The sequence below is a fragment of the Manis javanica genome, chromosome 4 (genome assembly GCF_040802235.1).
Source record: "Manis javanica isolate MJ-LG chromosome 4, MJ_LKY, whole genome shotgun sequence".
NCBI classification, from domain to species: Eukaryota; Metazoa; Chordata; class Mammalia; order Pholidota; family Manidae; genus Manis; species Manis javanica.
The window spans coordinates 12166004-12185447 of record NC_133159.1 but is presented as its reverse complement, the minus strand read 5'-3'; the positions used below and the strand labels follow the sequence as shown (position 1 = coordinate 12185447).

At 58.8% G+C, this 19444-nt stretch overlaps 1 protein-coding gene across 5 annotated transcripts; it reads left to right on the top strand.

Moving 5' to 3' along the window:
• Positions 1-443: 443 nt before the first annotated feature.
• ATP13A2 (ATPase cation transporting 13A2) lies at positions 444-19070 on the top strand. Of its 5 annotated transcripts, none has more exons than XM_017655061.3 (29): positions 444-649; positions 6516-6610; positions 6697-6879; positions 7158-7216; positions 7352-7466; positions 7727-7806; positions 8983-9060; positions 9270-9339; positions 10227-10334; positions 10423-10489; positions 10570-10701; positions 11319-11474; positions 11963-12073; positions 12157-12203; positions 12286-12474; positions 13494-13700; positions 14204-14299; positions 14387-14546; positions 14636-14756; positions 14927-15051; positions 15778-15938; positions 16056-16172; positions 16294-16373; positions 16694-16846; positions 16931-17027; positions 17853-18076; positions 18152-18303; positions 18407-18576; positions 18664-19070. In XM_017655061.3, exons 1-29 carry the CDS (start codon positions 640-642, stop codon positions 18790-18792), a joined length of 3492 nt encoding a protein of 1163 aa, XP_017510550.2. In that variant the 5' UTR covers positions 444-639; the 3' UTR covers positions 18793-19070. The 5 variants fall into 5 exon arrangements, with proteins under 5 accessions (XP_017510550.2, XP_017510551.2, XP_017510549.2 ...); XM_017655062.3 differs by having other exon boundaries at positions 10200-10334; positions 18233-18303; XM_017655060.3 differs by having other exon boundaries at positions 10200-10334.
• The last annotated feature ends 374 nt before the right edge of the window (positions 19071-19444 follow it).

Here is a 19444-nt window from a genome sequence, read left to right as displayed (position 1 = left end):
TTGTCTCTCTGTGACACTCATGTAAATCTGGGTGTTGTCTCTGTGTCTTGGGCGTCGAACTGCTGTATAGGTATCTATGAGTGTCTGAGGTTGTGTTCCTGTGTTTCCCTGTCTCACCTGTGTGTGTGCGCGTGCGTGTGTGTGTGTGTGTATGTGTGTGTGAGGGTGGTTGTGTCTTTTAAGTGTCTCATCTCTACATGTCAATCTGTGTGGAGTGGGAGGGGTATTGTATACTTGTGTTTGCGTGTCTGAGGGTTATTGTCTCTGAGTGTGTCTGTGTGTGTCTGAGGCTGTCCTGTCAGGCTCCCTCTGTCCACGCGCCGTGTGCGCCTGTCCGGGACATCCTGCGGGTACGGGCGCTACGCCCCTGCGGCGGCGGCCGGCGAGCTGGACTACAAGTCCCGGCGTCCCGGGCGGCGCTGCGCCGACGTAACCGCAGTGGGTCGGGCGGGGCTTGGCGGCGCGCAGAGCCCGACTGCGGCACCCTCCCCGCCGCGCCAGCTGCCCGCTCGTGCAGGTGCCTGACCATCCGCCCTCGCCCCGGCATTCTGCCCGCGCCCCCGCCGTGGGGCATCCCGACGCCCTGGTCCGGGCCACGGGCCTTCGCGCTGGAGCCGGCGATGAACGCGAGGAGCCGGCATGAGCGCAGGTGAGTGTGCAGCCTGGGCCGATGGGGAACCAGGCGGGTTCACGCGCCGCCCGTCCACGCGCCTGCCCTGGGCGACTCCCACACAGCGTGGTCTTGGGCCGGGGGTCCCCGCGCCGTCCCCTTCCGTCACGGGGAGTCGGCCCCGGAGCCGTTCCCAGAGAGGCCTGGAGCCCGGGGATGGCGCCACGCGGGGCTGTCCCCTCCGCTTTCCCACAGCCTGAAGAGGAAGCCCCTGGCGCGGCACGATGGCGGGGCGATGCCTCACTCCCCCTGGACTTACCCCGCAGTGACAGATGTCCAGGTGGAGGTGGAGGCGTGGAAGCCGCTGCATCCAGGTCCGCCGGTGGTGTTCCTCTGAGATGAATGACTGAATGGCGTTAGAGAAGCCAGGGCTTCTGAGTCTCGGTGTCTGAGGGTTCTCCCCTAATCAGGCCCAGCAGGAAGCCTGTCAGCATCCAGGTCCAAGGACCACACCCTCCATGTTATGCATCCCAGGCTGTGTGTCCAGAGCCCAAGCTTTACAGAGTCTAATTCAAATCCCACCTCCTGTGGTCGGGGGTCAGTGGACCGCACCTATCCAGAAGGGTCTGGTCCCCATATCAGTCATGCAGACCCCAGACCTCAGCACAGGGCCCACCAGCGCTTAAGCACCCTCTACGGCTGCAGAGCCCTCCTTTCAGGTCTCTCCCTCGGCACCTCCCACCTCAGTCCCCACCAACCCCTCCCCGAAGTTGAGAGTGCCCGCAGGGTGAGGGAGGGGGAAGGCTGAGGAAAGATGGCCGCTGGGTTCCAAATCCAAAGGCTCCCGGCAGATTGCCCCTCAGCCTGGCAGAGGAGAGGAGCTCCGGCCCCAGGGGAGGCAGGGGAGGAGCCCGCAGACTGCCCTGGGTGGCTGCCAGGCACCAGCAGGAAGCCGGGGCTTCCGCAGGAAACTAGAGGTTCCCAAATGGCTTTGACTCCAACTCCTCGGCAGTGCTCCTGGTGTTGCCCCCAGGCCGTGGAATCGGGCTAGGTTCCAAGCTAATCATGAACAGTCGCGGCTGTGTGACTTTGGACATGTTACTCAATCTCTCTGCACCTCGTTTTAAATGAAGACCCTAATCCATACTTCTGAGGTGGCTGTGAGGATGAACCAAGAGGAATGGGTTCATTCAGACCCAGCTTCTCCCCTTTCAAGCTGTGTGAGCCAGGGCAGAGGGCTTTGAAAATTTGAGCCTCAGTTTCCCCGACTTTAAAATGGGATAACAGCCCCTCCCTCAGAGGGTTGTGTGTGAAGATCAGTCGCTGTGGTTGGGAAGAGCAGCACAGTCATCGTGAAAGTAATCTCGTCCCGTGCAGCCTGTGTGTGCCTGCTCTGGGCTGGCCAGAGCTGGTGGCCTCGAGAGATCAGACGCTGCCCTGACCTTCCTTTGCCATCCCTTGGGAGACTGAGACGGAAACAGAGATAAACAGACACTTGCAAGTGTTTTGACAGGTGTCCACGGGAGAGAGTGCCCTGGGCTTGACCTTGATAGGAGACTAGAGTTTTCCATAGATGTGACTTCCTCCTTTGAGTGCCTCTCCTTTCCCTCTTCCTGTGGTTGACCGGGAGAGTGTCCTCACGAAAGCACAGGTGTGTGAGAGTCCCAGGGGAATGTGGTTTAGATCCTGGGGAAAGCAGGGAAATGAGCAAGGGTGGCACAAGTACGGCTCCAGCAAGTCCCTTCAAGGACAGGGTCACACCCCTGCACTTCACAGGTGACTGACCCAGAGGCAGGAGACGGACGCAGTGACTCCACCGCTCCCATGCTCCCTTACGTCACGGAGATGTGTGGGCGTGTGTTCATCCATCCATTCAATAAATGGTTCCTGAGTTCCAGCCCTGTGCCATGCGCTGTGAGCAGGATGAGTGGTGACACTCATGCAAGCCTGGTGCTGCGATGCACGTCAGTGGATGTGGGTGAGGTGGGCAGAGATGACTTTGGAGTAAGATAGGCCCTTTCCAGTTGCGAGATAAGTCGGTGGGCGCACTGCCTCTCTGAGGTTCAGTTTTCTCACTTGCAAAACAGGGTAAGTTGCAGGATAATTGCAGGGTGAAATCAGATGAGGATGAGCAGGTCAGCCTGAATGGTGCGGGCTTCTTTCCCCTCCCTAGCCCAGCGGCTTCAGGCACAGGAAGAAGCTGGTGTGTGGGGCCCAGCTGTGGGCTTTCAGACAGGGTAATGGGAAAGCAGGGAAGCCTGAGAAGTGGGTCAGCACAGAACCACACCCCCTTGGCAGGGGACCTGGCAACCGCCAGCTGTACAGGCCCAGAGCTCAGGAGCTTCAGACACCCAGGCAGCTGCTGCTTACGCTCCTCATGTGCCAGCTGCTTCAGGCTTATGGTCCTAGAGATGGGAAACAAAAACCCAATGACATTAAGGCACTTGCCTTAAAAAAAATAGCTTGAGCTTGTAAGAGAGCCAGGAACACAATTACTGATGAAGACAGTGGTATTGGAGATGGTGGTGTAGCGGTTCAGAGCTTGGACCCAGGGCCGGATTGCCTGGGTCCAAATCCCACCACTCACTGGCGTGTGGCCTTTAGGCAACTTACTTCACCTCTCTGGGCCTCCTACATAGAATTGTGATGAGGAATAAGTGAATTAATATATGCAGAGCCCTTGGAACAGTGCCTCGCCTGTGTCAACCCTTTATAGCCCTGAGGTTTCCCCTGGTACCACAGAAACATCCTGAGAACAGCCCTCAGCGGTGAGAAACTTCCCACCCTGTCCCACTCAGGAAGCGGGTCTTCCAGGGCAAAAAATATTCTGGGATGCCAGTTAACAACTTTGGAAGTGGGGCCAGAAAAGGCTGTGGCCCAGAACCTGAGAACCCAGAGTTGCCAAACTGTCAGTAGTCCCAGAGGCCTGCTCCTCTGTCCCATAGGAGCCCCCAACTCCCACTCCTGGGGCTACACCCCAGAGCAGAGCCCCCTGCTGTGTGTGGTCTGCAGGCTATTGGCAGGAAGGGAAGGGAATGATGCCCCAGCAAGCCCTGTTCATGAGCTGGACCCGGCTGGACCAGAAAGCAAAAGGGACTGCCCAGGGGGCCCGGGCTGGGGTCTCTGTGAGCCCCAGGGAAGAAGGCTGAGCTGGCCTCCTATCCCTCCAGCTCTGAGACCGCTGCTGGCTGGATACCCACTAGCTGGAGGGCTATAGGCTGCCTGTGTGTGCGTGTGCGTGTGCGTGTGTGTGTGCGCGCCGCGCGTGTGTGCTTCCTGGAGCTGGTGGCTTCAGTTTGTTTTCTGAGTCAGCCAAGTGGACAGGGAGGGACGCCGTAGGCGGGGCTTGGGGTAATTTGGTTTTTGAGGCTGCAAACGGTCTCTGGAGGTACAGGCTCTGTGCCTTCTTCTCTGAAAGTGCCCACTTGGGCCACAGAAGCCCAGGATATAGGCTCCAACTTCCTGGCTCCACCATCTGCTGGGAGTTCTTTGTGCCGCTGAACCTCAGATGACTCATTTGTAAAAACAAGAAAAATAGAGTCCGCCTCATTGTGCTGCTGGAGGGCTCACTGAAGTGATTCATATGGAGCTTAGAGCATCTCTGGTCACCTGGGAAGGTTTAATGGATGCTGGCTGCTCTTATTATGGCCATTACCATAGTAGTTATTATCACTGTCATTACAGAGGAGATGTGGGGGGACTGGGATAAGGGAGAACAGACTCTGTCTGTCTGGTGGGAACACACACCCCAAGCTTCAGGGTGTTCCCAGATGGTGTAGTAGAGGGATTAAAACCCACCTGGAGTCAGAGTGCCTGGACTTGCATCTTGGCACTGCCATGTACTTGCTGTGTGATCTTGGGCAAGTCATTTAACCTCACTGAGCCTCATTTTCGTCTATAAAAAAGGGAATAATAATTGTGCTTATGTGGCAGGGTTATTGTGTTAGCCATGTAAAGAGGGCCAGGAGAGGGGAGAGGAGCAGAGCCTGCAGAGCAGGCCTTCAGGAAACGCTGACTGTGATGTTGCTGCTGGGCTCAGGGAAGCTGCAGAAAGAAGCCCAAGTGTTTGGAGATGGAGCAGCTGAGGGGCCAGGGATGTTGTGACAGTGGCAGCTGCCTGGGACACTGCGCTTCTTGGGTGGAAACTTAGATCAGGGCTCTGCAGGGCTCTGGTTGGGGAGATGGAGGGAGGGAGCCCATAAAATCAGCAACCTGTCCCCCCACCTGCCCAGCTTTCCCATTGCTCTTTTGGACTTTTCCAGAGGCTCTTAAGAGAAACATACAGACGCCCAGCAGAGCCACTATTGCTCCAGCAGGTCCAGGGGGGACCCAGGTGCCCTCTTGTCTAGAGGTCCTCAAAGTGGTCTAGGGGCCACAGTTAGAGAACCCCTAACAGAGGCTGCCCAAGGGTAGGGACAGTGAGCCCACCCACTCCAGGGCTGCAGAATATGCACTGTCTGCCTGCCCTGCCAGGACCACAGCTCTACAGCAGGGGAGGCAGGAGATAAAAAGAATTCCTTTAGTTCAACCATTGTGGAAAGCAATATGGAGGTTCCTCAAAAAGCTCAAAATAGAAATACCATTTGACCCAGGAATTGCACTTCTAGGAATTTACCCTAAGAATACAGCAGCCCAGTTTGAAAAAGACAGATACACCCCTATGTTTATCGCAGCACTATTTACAATAGCCAAGAAATGGAAGCAACCCAAGTGTCCATCAGTGGATGAATGGATAAAGAAGATGTGGTACATATACACAATGGAATACTATTCAGCCATAAGAAACAAATCCTACCATTTGCAACAACATGGATGGAGCTAGAGAGTATTATGCTCAGTGAAATAAGCCAGGTGGAGAAAGACAAGTACCAAATGATTTCACTCATCTGTGGAGTATAAGAACAAAGAAAAACTGAAGGAACAAAACAGCAGCAGAATCATGGAACCCAAGAATGGACTAACAGTTACCAAAGGGAAAGGGACTGGGCAGGATGGGTGGGAAGGGAGGGATAAGGGAAGGGAAAAAGAAAGGGGGCCTTACAATTAGCATGTAGAGTGTCGGGGGGGCACGGAGAGGGCTGTGCAACACAGAGAAGACAAGTAGTGATTCTACAGCATCTTACTATGTGGATGGACAGTGACTGTAATGGGGTTTGTGGGGGGGACTTGGTGAAGGGGGGAGCCTAGTAAACATAATGTTCCTCATGTAATTGTAGATTAATGATACCAAAATAAATAAATAAATAAGAATTCCTGTAATAGAGCCACCTGGTGTTACTCCCTGAGGCTGTTTACCCATCTTTAAAATAGGGGTGATAGCACGCCTTTGCTGGCAGAGGCCCAAATAAGGAACCTTTGTAACTGTTCAGCTGGGCCCTCACACACAGCAGCTTCTCTCCGCAGACCTGGGGGCTTGCTCAGCTCTCTCCTCCTCTCTAGCCCACCCCCAGTGGCTGGGTCCCTCCCTCGTCTATTCCACCTTTGGACTGAGGCTGACCCCCCTCCAACATTTTATCAGTACAGACTCAACTTGTCCACATCTCCTCACTGCCAGGCCTGATCAAAGAGAGGCAGCCCCGATCCCTGCCCTCAGTGGGGACCAGGTGGAAAAGTGGGACACAGAGCTCCAGGAAGCAAGTGGTGGGATGTGTGAGTGGAAGCTCAGGTGCCCACCAGGCCCTGTCTGCCAGCGCTGGGCCCACAGCCAGCCAGAAATGACTAGGCACACAAGGAGACAAGACTGGGTGAGCACCGACCAAACAGCCAATCACAGACAGGCAACTTGAGCTACTGGGTCTATCAGACCTGCCCAGAAAATGACGGTGCTTCTTATGCCTAAATAAATCAATAAGAGGAGAAGGAGGAGGGGCACCTGCAAAATGGCCTTTCTCTGTTCTGTCCACAGACAGCAGCCCTCTAGTCGGCAGCCCGCCGGCCGGTTATGGGACCCTGATGATAGAGACATCTGTAGATCCCCTCAGCTCCTCAGTTTCATCCGTGGTACGTGGGCACGGCCAGGCGGGCCCAGGCTGGACCCAGTCCTGGCCCTCCGGCCCACCCACCTCGGTCTCCCCCCTCGTCCGCAGAGGCTCAGCGGCTACTGTGGCAGTCCATGGAGGGTCATCGGCTATCACTTCGTGGTCTGGGTGATGGCAGGGCTCCCTTTGCTGCTCTTCCGCTGGAGGCCGGTGTGGGGGGTGCGGCTGCGGCTCCGGCCGTGCAACCTGGCCCGCGCCGAAACACTCGTCATCGAAATAAGAGACAAAGAGGTGCGAGTCGGGCCTCAGGGGTGGCGCTGGGCCAGAGTCAGGGGCAGAGGAGGTTTGGGTTCTCGTCCAGCCTGGCCACTGACTTTCTGTGGGCGCCTGAGCAGGCAGCTCTCACTGGGACATCTGGGCAGTGGCGGAAGGGGTGGGTTGGCTGGGCTTGAGGGGCTCCCCTTTGTCCTCAGTCCCTGCATTCTCCAGCAGCAGCCACCAGGCTGTGGGGTGGGGCCTGCAAGGGGTGGGGTCTCTTCCAGGACTGAGTCCACACCTCTGTGCTCCAGGATAGTTCATGGCAGCTCTACACGGTCCAGGTGCAGACGGAGGCCATCAGCGAGGGCAGGTGAGGCAGCCCCGAGGCCCCTGCTCCCCTTCCTGCAAAGACTGTGACCCTGGTGCCACCCATCCTGGGTGGGGGAAGGTGACCCTGCAGGAGCAATGCCCAGAGCTCCACACTGACCCCCATGTCCCTCCCCAGCCTGGAGCTTCCCCCACCAGTTGCAGGGGAGGATGGCCGGAGCCAGGCGGCCCTAGGGGCAGTGCCAGAGGGTGCCTGGAAGGATACTGCCCAGCTCCACCAGAACCAAGAGTCAGTGAGTGGACAGCTGGGTTCTGCACAAGCCCTTCCCCCTCTCTGGACCTCTGTTTCATGCTCTGTACAGTGTGCTGGTTGGCCTCTGTGGAACCTCTGGTTCCACTGTCCCCAGCGTCTGGGATGCTGGCTGACCACCTTCGCACTTCCAAGCCTCCTCACCTCTTTCCTTACACTGGTCCCTGCCCCTGACTCCCCAAACACACAGCGCTCTCGGGCCACCTCCAGCCCCCAGCCCAGCCCCTCTTCTCCCCCTCCCAGCCACGTGTGCTGCGGTACTACCTCTTCGAGGGCCGGCGCTATATCTGGATCGAGACCCAGCAGGCCTTCTGCCAAGTCAGGTAGGAGTCAGGGCCGGCATGGCTCCCACACTCCCACCAGCTCCCACAGTGGCACTGGGTTGGACAGAGAGGTGGCACAAAGTGGCCCAACCTGGGCTCACCTGTCAGCTCTGCCTTGGCCCCTGCGACCTGGGCAAGTCTCTGAGCCTTCCCAGGCCTCTGGGTCTCTGTATCTAGGGCAGGAAGGGAACCCTGTGTCCTTGGGCTATTTTGAGGATGAAGTACATAAGTTCAGGTGAAGATGTGCCCCGTCTCTGGCCACAGTGGTAGCACTGCTGTGAAGCAGGCCACAGGCTCTGGACATGGACCATCTGATTGGGGTCCAGACCCTGCTCTGTCACTTACTAAGTACTTGATAAGTGTGAGCTCATGACACATCTTAGTTTGAGCCCCAAGAAGCAGACCCCAAGATGGGGATTCAAGTGCAGGGAATTTGTTTGGAAGGTGATCCTGGGAAACGCTGAGGAAGGCAGATGGGAGGGGAGGTAGCCAGTGGAGGGGGCATTGTGGGCACCTAGAGCTTGGTCCCCTCAGGGATCTCTTTGAGCCAATGTGGAGCATGCATCTTGGGGTTCCCTCATGCAAGGAGTGGGGAAGCTGGGGTACTTGCCTATCACCTTCGTCCCATTATGGGTAGCAGGCTGCCCCCAGGGGCATGAACTCTTGGGCACTTTTGGCCTGCAGAGTTCTTGGGCCAAGCATGCTCCCCCAGCCCGGAAGAGCCCTACAGTAAAGTCAGGTGTTTGCAGTAAGCTGCTGCACCAAGCAGAGGTGAGTGCCATGGGACACCAAGAGCCTCTGCTACATAGGAACAGCAAAAATCGCAGACACATTTATTGCATAGTCAGTGCCAAGCACTCTGCATAGCTTATCTCATTTAGTCCACCTGTGGCCCTGTGAGGTGGATGCTGTCACCAGCCCCATTTTGCAGATGGGAAAACTGAGATGACTATTATCATCATCTCATTGTTCTCCTTGCTCCGAGTAGTGGGTAGGGGCCCAATCAGAAGAAAGAAGGAGAAAGCTAAGCCCAGAGTTAGGGAAGGAGTTGCATTTTCCCAGGAGCTTAGGGTGCAACTTAGAAGGGGCCTGGGCCTGAGCCCCTGGCCTTCATGAAGTAGGGGGGCTGCAGAGCCCAGGCCCTGTCACCCACACATGTGCCCCTCTCCACACCAGCCTGCTGGACCATGGCCGCACCTGTGACGACATCCGCCGTGCCTGCTCTGGCCTTGGCCTCCAGGACCAAGTTGTGAGGTGGGTGCTATTCTGGACCAAAGTTGTCCAGACATGTCCCTGTCTAGAGCCGGGGACCCCTATCTTGTCCTTCCCCAGGTGTGGCCTTCTTTAAGTCATCTTCTGGGCCTCAGTTTCCCTGGCTATAGAGTGGGAAGCTCTACTACCCCCAGAGGGTCCAGCTGCCAGAGCCCCTCCACCTGATGGCCCAACCCCTTCTGTCCTTACAGGAAGACCATCTATGGCCCCAACGAGATCAGTGTACCAGTCAAGTCCTACCTCCAGCTGCTGGTGGACGAGGTAGGGCTGTCCCTGGTCCTTGCCCCCGCTGTGGCCTAAATTGGCTGAGTGACCTTGGCCAGAGGTTTGCTCTTTCTGGGCTACTTTACAGTGGCATACCAGACCAGCTGACCCCTTCTGCATAGACGAGAGTCATCTCAGACCCAACCCCAGGCAGCTGAGGGTGAGAAATTGGAGGATCTGGGCTGGGGATTAGAGGCAAGAGGCAAGCCCATACAGCCTGGGCTTCTACTGTGTGCTAAGAGCCACGCTCCAAAGTCTCGATCCTTCCGTGCAGCTTCCACCTTCTCTCCTGACAGCGCCAAGAGTAGAGACTAGAACTAGGTATACCATGTTCACACACGAAGAACCCAGGTGATGTGCCTGGTCAAGGTCACACAGGTACAGAGGGAAGCCAGTGACCCGAACACACTGGAAGTACTGTTGACATCCCAGCCCTCTGAGACTGCGGCAGATGCCTGGGAGAGGGAGAGAAGGTCCTGGAGTCTGGCCTAGAGCAAACCCCACTCAGCTCCTTGGGAGCTTTGTCGTTTTAGGCAAGTGACTTGCCCCTTTTGTGCCCCCGTTTCTTCACCTGCAAAATGGAGCTGTTGATAGCATCTGCCTTGTGGAACTCATCACCGTTTATGACACTGAGATGAAGTGCTTAGCAGGGGCCTGGCATGTAATTGCCTGTGTCCTCTTTAGCACAGAGAAGCTGGGGACTTGATGGCCATCTGGATGAGACTGACCAGGAGAAGGGCCTGGCTTCAGTTTTTTGGCACGGGCCCTCTGCTCCCATGGGCACAGGAAGCCCAGCCGGTGGCTGGGCTGCCTGGGGGGGCATGGGCCCTGATGCTGCCTCCCCGCCTCGCCCCCAGGCACTGAACCCCTACTATGGGTTCCAGGCCTTCAGCATCGGGCTGTGGCTGGCCGACCACTACTACTGGTACGCCCTGTGCATCTTCCTCATTTCCACCGTCTCCATCTGCCTGGCACTCTACAAGACCAGAAAGGTGGGTGGTGCAATGCAGACAGGGTGGGGCAGGCAGGCCTCCAAGGGGGCCTCCACCCACTCCCCCCCACTTGTCCCCCTGCCCACAGCAAAGCCAGACCCTGAGGGACATGGTGAAGCTGTCTCTACGGGTGTGTGTCCGCCGGCCTGGGGGAGGTGAGAGTGGAGGAAGGGAGGGAGGCGGGAGGAGCCAGCTGGGGGTCCCTAACTCTGCTGAGGCTCCCGTCTGCCCGCAGCTGAGGAATGGGTCGACTCCAGCGAGCTGGTGCCAGGAGACTGCCTGGTGCTGCCCCAGGAAGGCGGGCTGGTGCCCTGTGACGCTGCCCTGGTGGCTGGCGAGTGTGTGGTCAACGAGAGCTCCCTGACAGGTCAGCCCCAGCCCTGGGCCCGCGGCTCCGTCCCTCCTCCCCGCCACCATGCCCCTCTGCCTGGCATCAGAAGTCTGAGTCTGAGTTTCTTCTTTTCCTTTTGCTCTCAAGTGACAACCGTGGCTTCTGCGCCTCCTAATCCTGCAGCCCTCAGGCACTCAGTAACATTGCTGTTCTTTGCCAGGCAGCATACTCAGGGCTTTATGGAGGTTAAGCACCCCGGGTCAGTATCTGTATTGATCTGAAGTATGAAAGCAGTTCAGCTTGCTATAAAATACTTCCACATTCCAACCGAAGAAAGCCTCTCCCCAGCTCCTGTCCCCCGCACAACGAGCACGCGCGTGTGCGCACACTCTGTCCGACCTCCCCAGTAGATGGTTCCTAGTAACTGGCTGCTGCACATCCCTCCGGGAGTGCCCTGCTGCGTCTCTGTCTTTTGCCTCTCTGAGCCTCAGTGTCCCTCTCTGTAAAATGAGGGCGATGATTTCTTCACACACGGTTGTAAGAGTTAAATGAGACCGAGGGCTTATGGAACCATTCTCTGCGAGACTCTTGGTCTTGTTGGTGGGAGGGAGAGGCACAGAGACCGTTACGGGTTTCACGCATGTCCCTCCCAGGGGAGAGCGTTCCGGTGCTGAAGACAGTTCTGCCCAAGGGGCCGGCGCCCTATAATCCTGAGACCCACCGGCGGCACACGCTCTTCTGCGGGACAGTCGTCTTGCAGGCCCGGGGCTTTGTAGGACCCCATGTCCTGGCAGTGGTGACCCAAACAGGTAAGAGTCAGGGCAGCAGGCAGGGGTGTTGGCCCAGCACACAGAGAAGGGGTAACATGGGCAGGGTGGGACCTGTCTCCGCCGCTGCCCTTTTATGGGAACTTGGGCAGGTCCACACCAACTTGGGATTGGCTGAAGTGGCTAGGGATGCGGCAAGCAGGAAAGAGTCCACCCCTCGGGAAGCGAGCATTGCTGCAGAGCTCCAGCAGGTTCTTGCCACGTAGGAGTGGGATACAGGGTCACCAGATCTGACTTTTTCAGCAAAAACTGTATATCTGGATTTTAAGTAAAAGCACAAAATTTGTAGGTGATATCCACTAATTTAGTTAATTAAACCCTATGAGGGCTGGCCAAGGCCGGTGGGCCAGCATGTGCCACCCCAAACTGGGCGATTAACAGCCCCGCCGGTGCAGGCAGGTGGGAAAGGGGTTAGGGAGGCCCATCCTGACCCTCAGCTTCCCTGCCACAGCCTCCCCATCTCCCCCCAGGGTTCTGCACAGCTAAAGGGGGCCTGGTGAGCTCCATCTTGCACCCCCGGCCCATCAACTTCAAGTTCTACAAACACAGCATGAAGTTTGTGGCTGCCCTCTCTGTCCTGGGTGAGTGTCCCCCTGCGCCCCACTCTGCCAGTGACCCCCAAGGCCCCATGCCCAATCCTGCTGAGCCCTGGCTGTCTTCCCAGCTCTCCTTGGCACCATCTACAGCATCTTCATCCTCTGCCGCCAGCAGGTAAGCCTTGGGGCCTGGCTGGAAGCGGGGGAGCCTGCAGCCACCCAGCCTGGCACTTGTCAGTCATGTTGCGTCCTGCCAGGTGCCTGTGAATGAGATTGTGGTCCGAGCTCTGGACCTGGTGACGGTGGTGGTGCCGCCTGCCCTGCCGGCCGCCATGACTGTGTGCACGCTCTATGCCCAGAGCCGGCTGAGGAGTCAGGGCATCTTCTGCATCCACCCGCTGCGCATCAACCTGGCGGGCAAGCTCCAGCTCGTGTGTTTCGACAAGGTGGGCGTCACAGGGCAGGGGAGCGGGCACCACTCCATATCCACATTCTTCACTCAGCAACACCGACTGAGGGCTGGCCAGCTGCCCGGTCCTGCCCTGGGGTGAAGACACGCGGAGGAGCTGCCCCGTCCAGCTCCCACCATGTCAAGCTCATGGTCTGGCAGATGAATGACCCGGAATTACTTATGGGTTTCTTGGTACTGCAAGCAGCACCCGCACAGAGCCAGCCACCGCCAGACGAGTGCCCTGGGCCGCACTGGCTGCCACAGACAGTGATGGAGCTTTGGAAGGAAGCAAACAGGAGCATGCTGGGGGTCCTCCCTTAGGGAGAGGGCAGTCAAGGAAGACTCCTCTGGGCAGGCCCCTTGTGGCCTCAGTGAGGGGTGGGCCATCCCAAGAAACAGGCACCTGCCGCCTCCCTGGAGGAACAGACCGCCTGCCTGGGACACGGGGAGAGGGGGCAGGATGGACAGGCAGGGCCCTACTTGGGCAGAGGCTGGGGGCCCTCGTGGGGAGTTTGGACATCATTGTGAGAGCGGTGAGGGCCGCAGAGAGTTTTCAGACTGACAGGGTGGGGCGTGATCAGATGCAGAGCTCCAGGCTGGTGAGGGAGCCAGGCATGTGGGCAGCGGGTACAGTGGCAGGAGCAGGCATCCCTTCACCCACTCAGCGGCTACTCGAGCTCAGTGCGTGACCAGGCCCTTGTCCTGGTACTGCAGCCAGCAAATGGGGGGTAGCAAAGAGCTGTGGGCAGGAGCCCAAGGCAAGGGCCACCTGAGGCAGCTGAAGGGGTGAGGAAGGGGGAGACAAGGCAGACAGAAACTGGGTGCCGGGCAGGCTGTCCCTGGCTGAGGGGCCCACATGGACCAAGGTCTGTGAGCAAGGGAGGACCTCTTCTGGCTCTAGCTCTGGCTCCTGGGGCTCCCAGGGGACCCACCTGGCCTAGGGCTTGGGCACCCAACCCAGCAGGGCACAGCTCACCCCAGGACTCACCGCTGGCCCACCCTTGCCCCCTGCAGACGGGCACCCTCACTGAGGACGGCTTGGATGTGATGGGTGTGGTGCCCCTGAAGGGGCAGGCGTTCCTGCCACTGTTCCCAGAGCTCCACCGCCTGCCCATGGGGCCCCTGCTCCGAGCACTTGTCACCTGCCATGCCCTCAGCCGGCTCCAGGACACCCCAGTGGGCGATCCCATGGACCTCAAGATGGTGGAATCTACTGGCTGGGTGAGGAGGCCGAGCTGGTCAGCCCCCTGCCTCTGGGCAGCTGGGCCCTAACTAACCCACCTGTCCATTCTAGGACCTCCAGGGTAGTATCTACTATGCCCACCATCAATAATAACAATGGCCAGAGCCATGTGCTGAGCACCTACTATGTGCCAGCACTCTGCCACACAGGCCCTGTCTCGTGTCCTCCTCCCTGTAGCCCCAGGAAAGAAGCTTGAAACCTGCTTTACAGGGAGAAAACTGAGGCTGAGGGAGATTTGGAATTACTTGTCCAAGGTCACCCAGCAGCTGTAAGTGGCAAAGCCACGGTTTAAACTTGGGTCCATTTGACTCCAAAGCCCACTTTCTTGACTTCTGTTCTGTCCAGTCTTCCATGGAGGAAGTCTTCATGAGTCTAACTTGAATCTCTCCTGCTGCCTCTCTCCACGGGCCAAGGATTGGCTGCCCCAAGCCAAGCTAGTGCCCAACCACCTGTATGCCAACCATCTCTGCCTGCCTCCCAGGTCCTGGAGGAGGGGCCGGCTGCACACTCGGCATTTGACTCCCAGGTCTTGGCAGTGATGAAACCCCCACCTCAGGACCCCCAGCTGCAGGGCACGGTAAGCCACAGGTGTGCCTGTGGGGTGTGAGGTAGGAGGTGTGAACACCACAGGCCGGCCCCTTAAGTTCCTCCTCCGTCCCTGTAGGAGGAGCCCCTGGTGCCAGTCAGCATCCTCTGCCGCTTCCCCTTCTCATCAGCCCTGCAGCGCATGAACGTGGTGGTGGCGTGGCCGGGGGCTGCTCAGCCAGAGGCCTATGTCAAGGGCTCCCCTGAGCTGGTGGCAGGCCTCTGCAACCCTGAGACAGGTGACAGAGGCAGACCAAGAGTCTGTACAGAACGGGGTGGGCATCTAGGCTCTGTCCCTGCACCCACCTCCTCGTCTTCTCCCTGGCAGTGCCCACCAACTTTGCTCAAGTGCTGCAGAGCCACACAGCTGCTGGCCATCGCGTTGTGGCCCTCGCCAGCAAGCCACTGCCCATCATGCCCAGCCTGGAAGCAGCTCAGCAACTGACAAGGTAGGCCCATCCCCTTGCCCTGCCCCCTTGGGGACTGTGACTCAGGCCCAGGGAGGGACAAAGGGAGGCTCTCCTGCAGGCAGAGCCCAGAGAGGATGCCCTTGCCCATTGGCTGAGGGAGGGTCCTTGGTCACTGTATGACCTCTGACCCATGCCTGCCCACCATCCAGGGATACGTTGGAGCAGGAGCTGAGCCTCCTGGGGCTGCTAGTCATGAGGAACGTGTTAAAGCCACAGACGACCCCAGTTATCCAGGCCCTGCGGAGGACCCACATCCGCACCGTCATGGTCACAGGTACCCGTGGCCATCACAGGCAGAGAGAAGGGTACCTGTGGTCCTTCTTAGAGCGTCTCTTTGGGCGCCTGTTTTCAGGCCAAGTCCTTTCAGACATTTCATAGATCTTCACAGCATCCCTCCCAAGTGGTCACTGTCACTCCATTTTGACAGATGAGGAAGGCGATGCTTGGAAAGGGTAGTGTTAGACATCCGGGTTCCAGCCTGGCCACGCACCTGCTGGGTGACTTCTCCAAGTTCCAGGTTCTACCTTGGAAGAAATGGGGAAAATCATGTCAGCCTCAAAAGCTGTGCCAATTTCATGGCGCAAGAAAAGAAAGATTCTAGCTGGGTGACCTGGAGTGGCCTGATCGGCCCGTGTCCTCCTCCTTACCCTCCCTGCCCCTGTGCACGCACACACACACACACACACACACACACTCTCTCTCTCTCTCTCTCTCTCTCTCTCTCTCTCTCTCTCTCTCTCTCTCGCTCACTTGCTCACTCTCTCCAGCAAGTCTCAGTGCTCAGTAATTCATGTGGGCCTGAACCCCAATCTCCAATTTCTCCTAAGACCTTTGAGGCCTGATTTTACAGATGAGGAAAGCGAGATTCAGAGATGTCCATAACCTACCTGATCTCATGCTGCCAGTCATGGCAGACAGCTTCTGTCCCACCTAGAAGTGTCAGGGTGAGGATGGTCCCCTGTATAGCAGCTAGACCCTGACCTTGCCCCATACTCCCCAGGGGACAACCTGCAGACGGCAGTCACTGTGGCCCAGAGCTGTGGCATGGTGAGTCCCCAGGAGCGTCTGGTCATCATCCATGCCACGCCCCCTGAGCAGGGCCAGCCTGCCTGCCTGGAGCTCCTGCCCGCGGAGTCCTCTGCAGCCATAAACAGCGCTAAGGTGAGGCTGACCGAGTTTAACCACACCCCACCCCTGGCCCCACCCTGATCACCTGACCCAGGCCCCAGCTCTCCCGGGTGGGCAGGGGTCGCTGAGCTGAGCTTCCCGGGCCCCCAGGATCCTGAACAGGCTGCAAGCTACACCATGGAGCCAGAGCCCCGATTGAGCCACCTGGCCCTCAGTGGGTCCACCTTTGGTGTCCTTACGAAGCACTTCCCCAAGCTGCTGCCCAAGGTAGGGCTGCCCCCAGCCTCCCTGGCTGCCCCCAGCCTCCCTGTGCTCCACTCCCTCCTCTGGGCTCCCCCACCCCCACCCTGCAGCTGCCTCAGCCCCTCCCATCTCCCTGTTGCCCCAGGTCCTGGTCCAGGGCACCATCTTTGCCCGCATGGCTCCTGAGCAGAAGACAGAGCTGGTGTGCCAACTGCAGAAGCTTCAGTAAGTGCGTGCAGGCGAGGGGCCTGTGGGGTCAGCTGCGCCATCCGTCCCCACCTCCCAGCTCAGGCCAAAGAGTGCCATCACCCTCAGAGGGAACCCAAGCAGGTCTCCTGGGCTTCGCATGCTGACAGGAGGTGCTGCACCTATTTCCAAGCACCTACTGCCAATCAGACACCATGCGGGCCACGGGAGTCCCCCCACCCCGGGGTTCTGCAGAGGCCCAGGAGCGGGGAGGGCCCATTTCACAGATGCGGAGGTGCCTCACAGGCTCAGAGCCAGCTCAGGTACCTGGGCCACACTTGCCTGCCTGTCTCCATCAGGTACTGCGTGGGCATGTGTGGGGACGGTGCCAATGACTGTGGTGCCCTGAAGGCAGCTGACGTGGGCATCTCGCTCTCCCAGGCTGAGGCCTCAGTAGTCTCGCCCTTCACCTCGAGCATGGCCAGCATTGAGTGTGTACCCACGGTCGTCAGGTGAGGCAGACAGGGCCTGTGGGTGAGGGCTCGGCAGGGCCCATCAGCCAGCCTGGCCCCCTAACACCCACCGCCCACCACCAGGGAAGGTCGTTGTTCCCTTGATACATCCTTCAGCGTCTTCAAGTACATGGCCCTCTACAGCCTGACCCAGTTCATCTCCGTCCTGATCCTCTACACGGTGAGTGTCTGCAGGGCTCCCTGCCTCAAGCCATGCCCAGGAGTAGGCCCCGTGCCAGGCCCAGGGTGAGGACGCTCACTCTCGTGTGGTTAGGTGCCCACAGGTTCTGGGCTACACGGTGTGGCTCCAAACCTGCTCTGCCACTTCTAGCTGAGCGGCTCGGGCAGCTCCTGGGCCTCAGATGGCAGGCTTGTTTGAGACGATGGGAGCCCTGAGCACAGCGCCTGGTGTGCAGTAGGTCCCCAGAAACAGGAGCACCCATCCTTGGGAGTCCCCCATCTGCAGGAGAGACTGAGGCAGAGCCCAGGCAGGGGTGAAGGAGGGGAAGGCATGACTGGACGGAGCCCAGGCTGCCTCTTTCCCACGGGTCCGCCCGTCTCTGCTCGCCCAGGCCCGCACCTTGGCTGTGCCCCCACGCCTGCTCAGAGGGTACCTCCAGGCCCTCTGCTCTGGCAATGTGCTGCTCGCTCCCACTGAAAGCAGGTGATGCCGTGGGGCAGTGCAGATCTACTAATGTCTGTCTCTGTGACCCTGTAAATTAAATGTAGGAGGTTCCTACGGGTGAGGACCCTGTGTTCTCCAGGAGCCTGGGGGCTCCGAAAGCCAGAGCCTGAGCCTCTCCCTCCGGCCGAGGGGGGCACCCCTCTAGGCCGGGCAGTGTCTCTTCCGTCCGACTGGGGGGTCCACAGGGCAGGAGTGTGCTGCCTCCCTGTCAGCGTGCAGAGGAAGCTCAGTACTTACCCAGTCAGACACCCTAGGCACAGGGCTGTGCCTCCTATCAGGGTAGGGGCTACCTACCCTCTGCCCTCCCGCCCCTGTCGGCAGATCAACACCAACCTGGGCGACGTGCAGTTCCTGGTCATCGACCTGGCCATCACCACCACAGTGGCAGTGCTCATGAGCCGCACAGGGCCTGCGCTGGCGCTGGGGCGGGCACGGCCCCCAGGGGCTCTGCTCAGCGTGCCTGTGCTGAGCAGCCTGCTGCTGCAGGTGGCCCTGGTGGCCGGCGTGCAGCTGGGGGGCTACTTCCTGACCGTGACGCAGCCCTGGTGAGTAGGGATCCCATCCCCAAGGCGCACCCCTGCCTTGTCCCCGTTTCCTGACCCCAGTCCCCGTACCCCCAGGTTTGTGCCTCTGAACAGGACCGTGTCTGCACCAGACAACCTGCCCAACTATGAGAACACAGTGGTCTTCTCTCTGTCCAGCTTCCAGTACCTCATCCTGGCCGTGGCCGTGTCCAAGGGGGCGCCCTTCCGCCAGCCGCTCTACACCAACGGTGCTGGGCGGGCGGGAGGGGTTGGGGGGGGCGTGGAGGTGGCGCCGCGGCACGCGTGAGTGTGAGAAGGCTCCGTGGCCTGACAGGCTCCCCTTCCCCTCAGCGCCCTTCCTGGTGGCCCTGGCGCTCCTGGGTTCTGTCCTGGTGGGCATCCTCCTGGCCCCCGGTCTCCTGCGGGGGCCGCTGGCACTGAGGAACATCACTGACACCTTTTTCAAGCTGCTGTTGCTGGGCCTCGTTGCCATCAACTTCGTAGGGGCCTTCATGCTGGAGGTGGGCCCCGCCCTGGGTTGGGATTTTGGGGGACTCTGGTGTGGGACTCAGTCACATGGCCTCTTGGCACCTCCCTGTCCTCTGCAGAGCATTCTGGACCAGTGTCTCCCAGCCTGCCTGAGGCGGCTTCGACCCAAACGGGCCTCCAAGAAGCGTTTCAAGCAGCTGGAGCGTGAACTGGCCGAGCAGCCCTGGCCGCCCCCACCGGGCCTGTGAGGTAGTGCGAGCTCTGTTCCCCGCACTGGACACTGGATCTCCCTGCCTCTGAGCCACCCACTAGGACCCACCTCCGGAAACACTGCACCATCCCTCCCAGAGCCCTGAGGCTGGCGGCGGTCATGCTCCTACCCCAAGCTCACCTGGCCCAGCCTTCCCCGCCCCCTACCTGGGGAAGTGCTGACTATCGTCCCCACTTTAGACACCCCATGTAGAGACAGCGGCCACCAAACCCACTCGGAGCTGCTGTCAATGTAGCAAATAAAGTTATAATATTTTCCTGGCTCAGTCTGTGCCTATCTTCTACCTGGGTGCCACTGACCCAGGTGCCCGGCTGGCAGCCCTGGCATGTGTCTGCTTCCAGCACCCCCTGATTTTTTGGATCACATTAGACAGCTCCTTTCTCTGGGCTCCCATTTCCTCTTCTGACAGTAATATTTCCGGGTCAAGCATGTGCCTGGTGCTCCGATAAGCATTTTATATGTACCATCATTTAATCCTTACAGCTGTAGAGTACTATCCCCATTTTACAGATATGGAAACTGAGGCTTAGAGGTCATACAAGTAATCAGAAGTGGGGCCAGATTTCTTTTACTCCAGCATCCATTCTCTTAACCCCCCGACCCACCTGGGGGGCAGGAAGAGAATGCAC

What these genes read in the sequence shown, in the direction of transcription:
- ATP13A2 (XM_017655060.3), top strand. An exon ending in TCCAGCTGCTGGTGGACGAG is followed by an intron (nt 9,340 to 10,199) that starts GTAGGGCTGTCC and finishes CCTCGCCCCCAG; the next exon opens with GCACTGAACCCCTACTATGG. An exon ending in GGCTGCCCTCTCTGTCCTGG is followed by an intron (nt 12,074 to 12,156) that starts GTGAGTGTCCCC and finishes CTGTCTTCCCAG; the next exon opens with CTCTCCTTGGCACCATCTAC.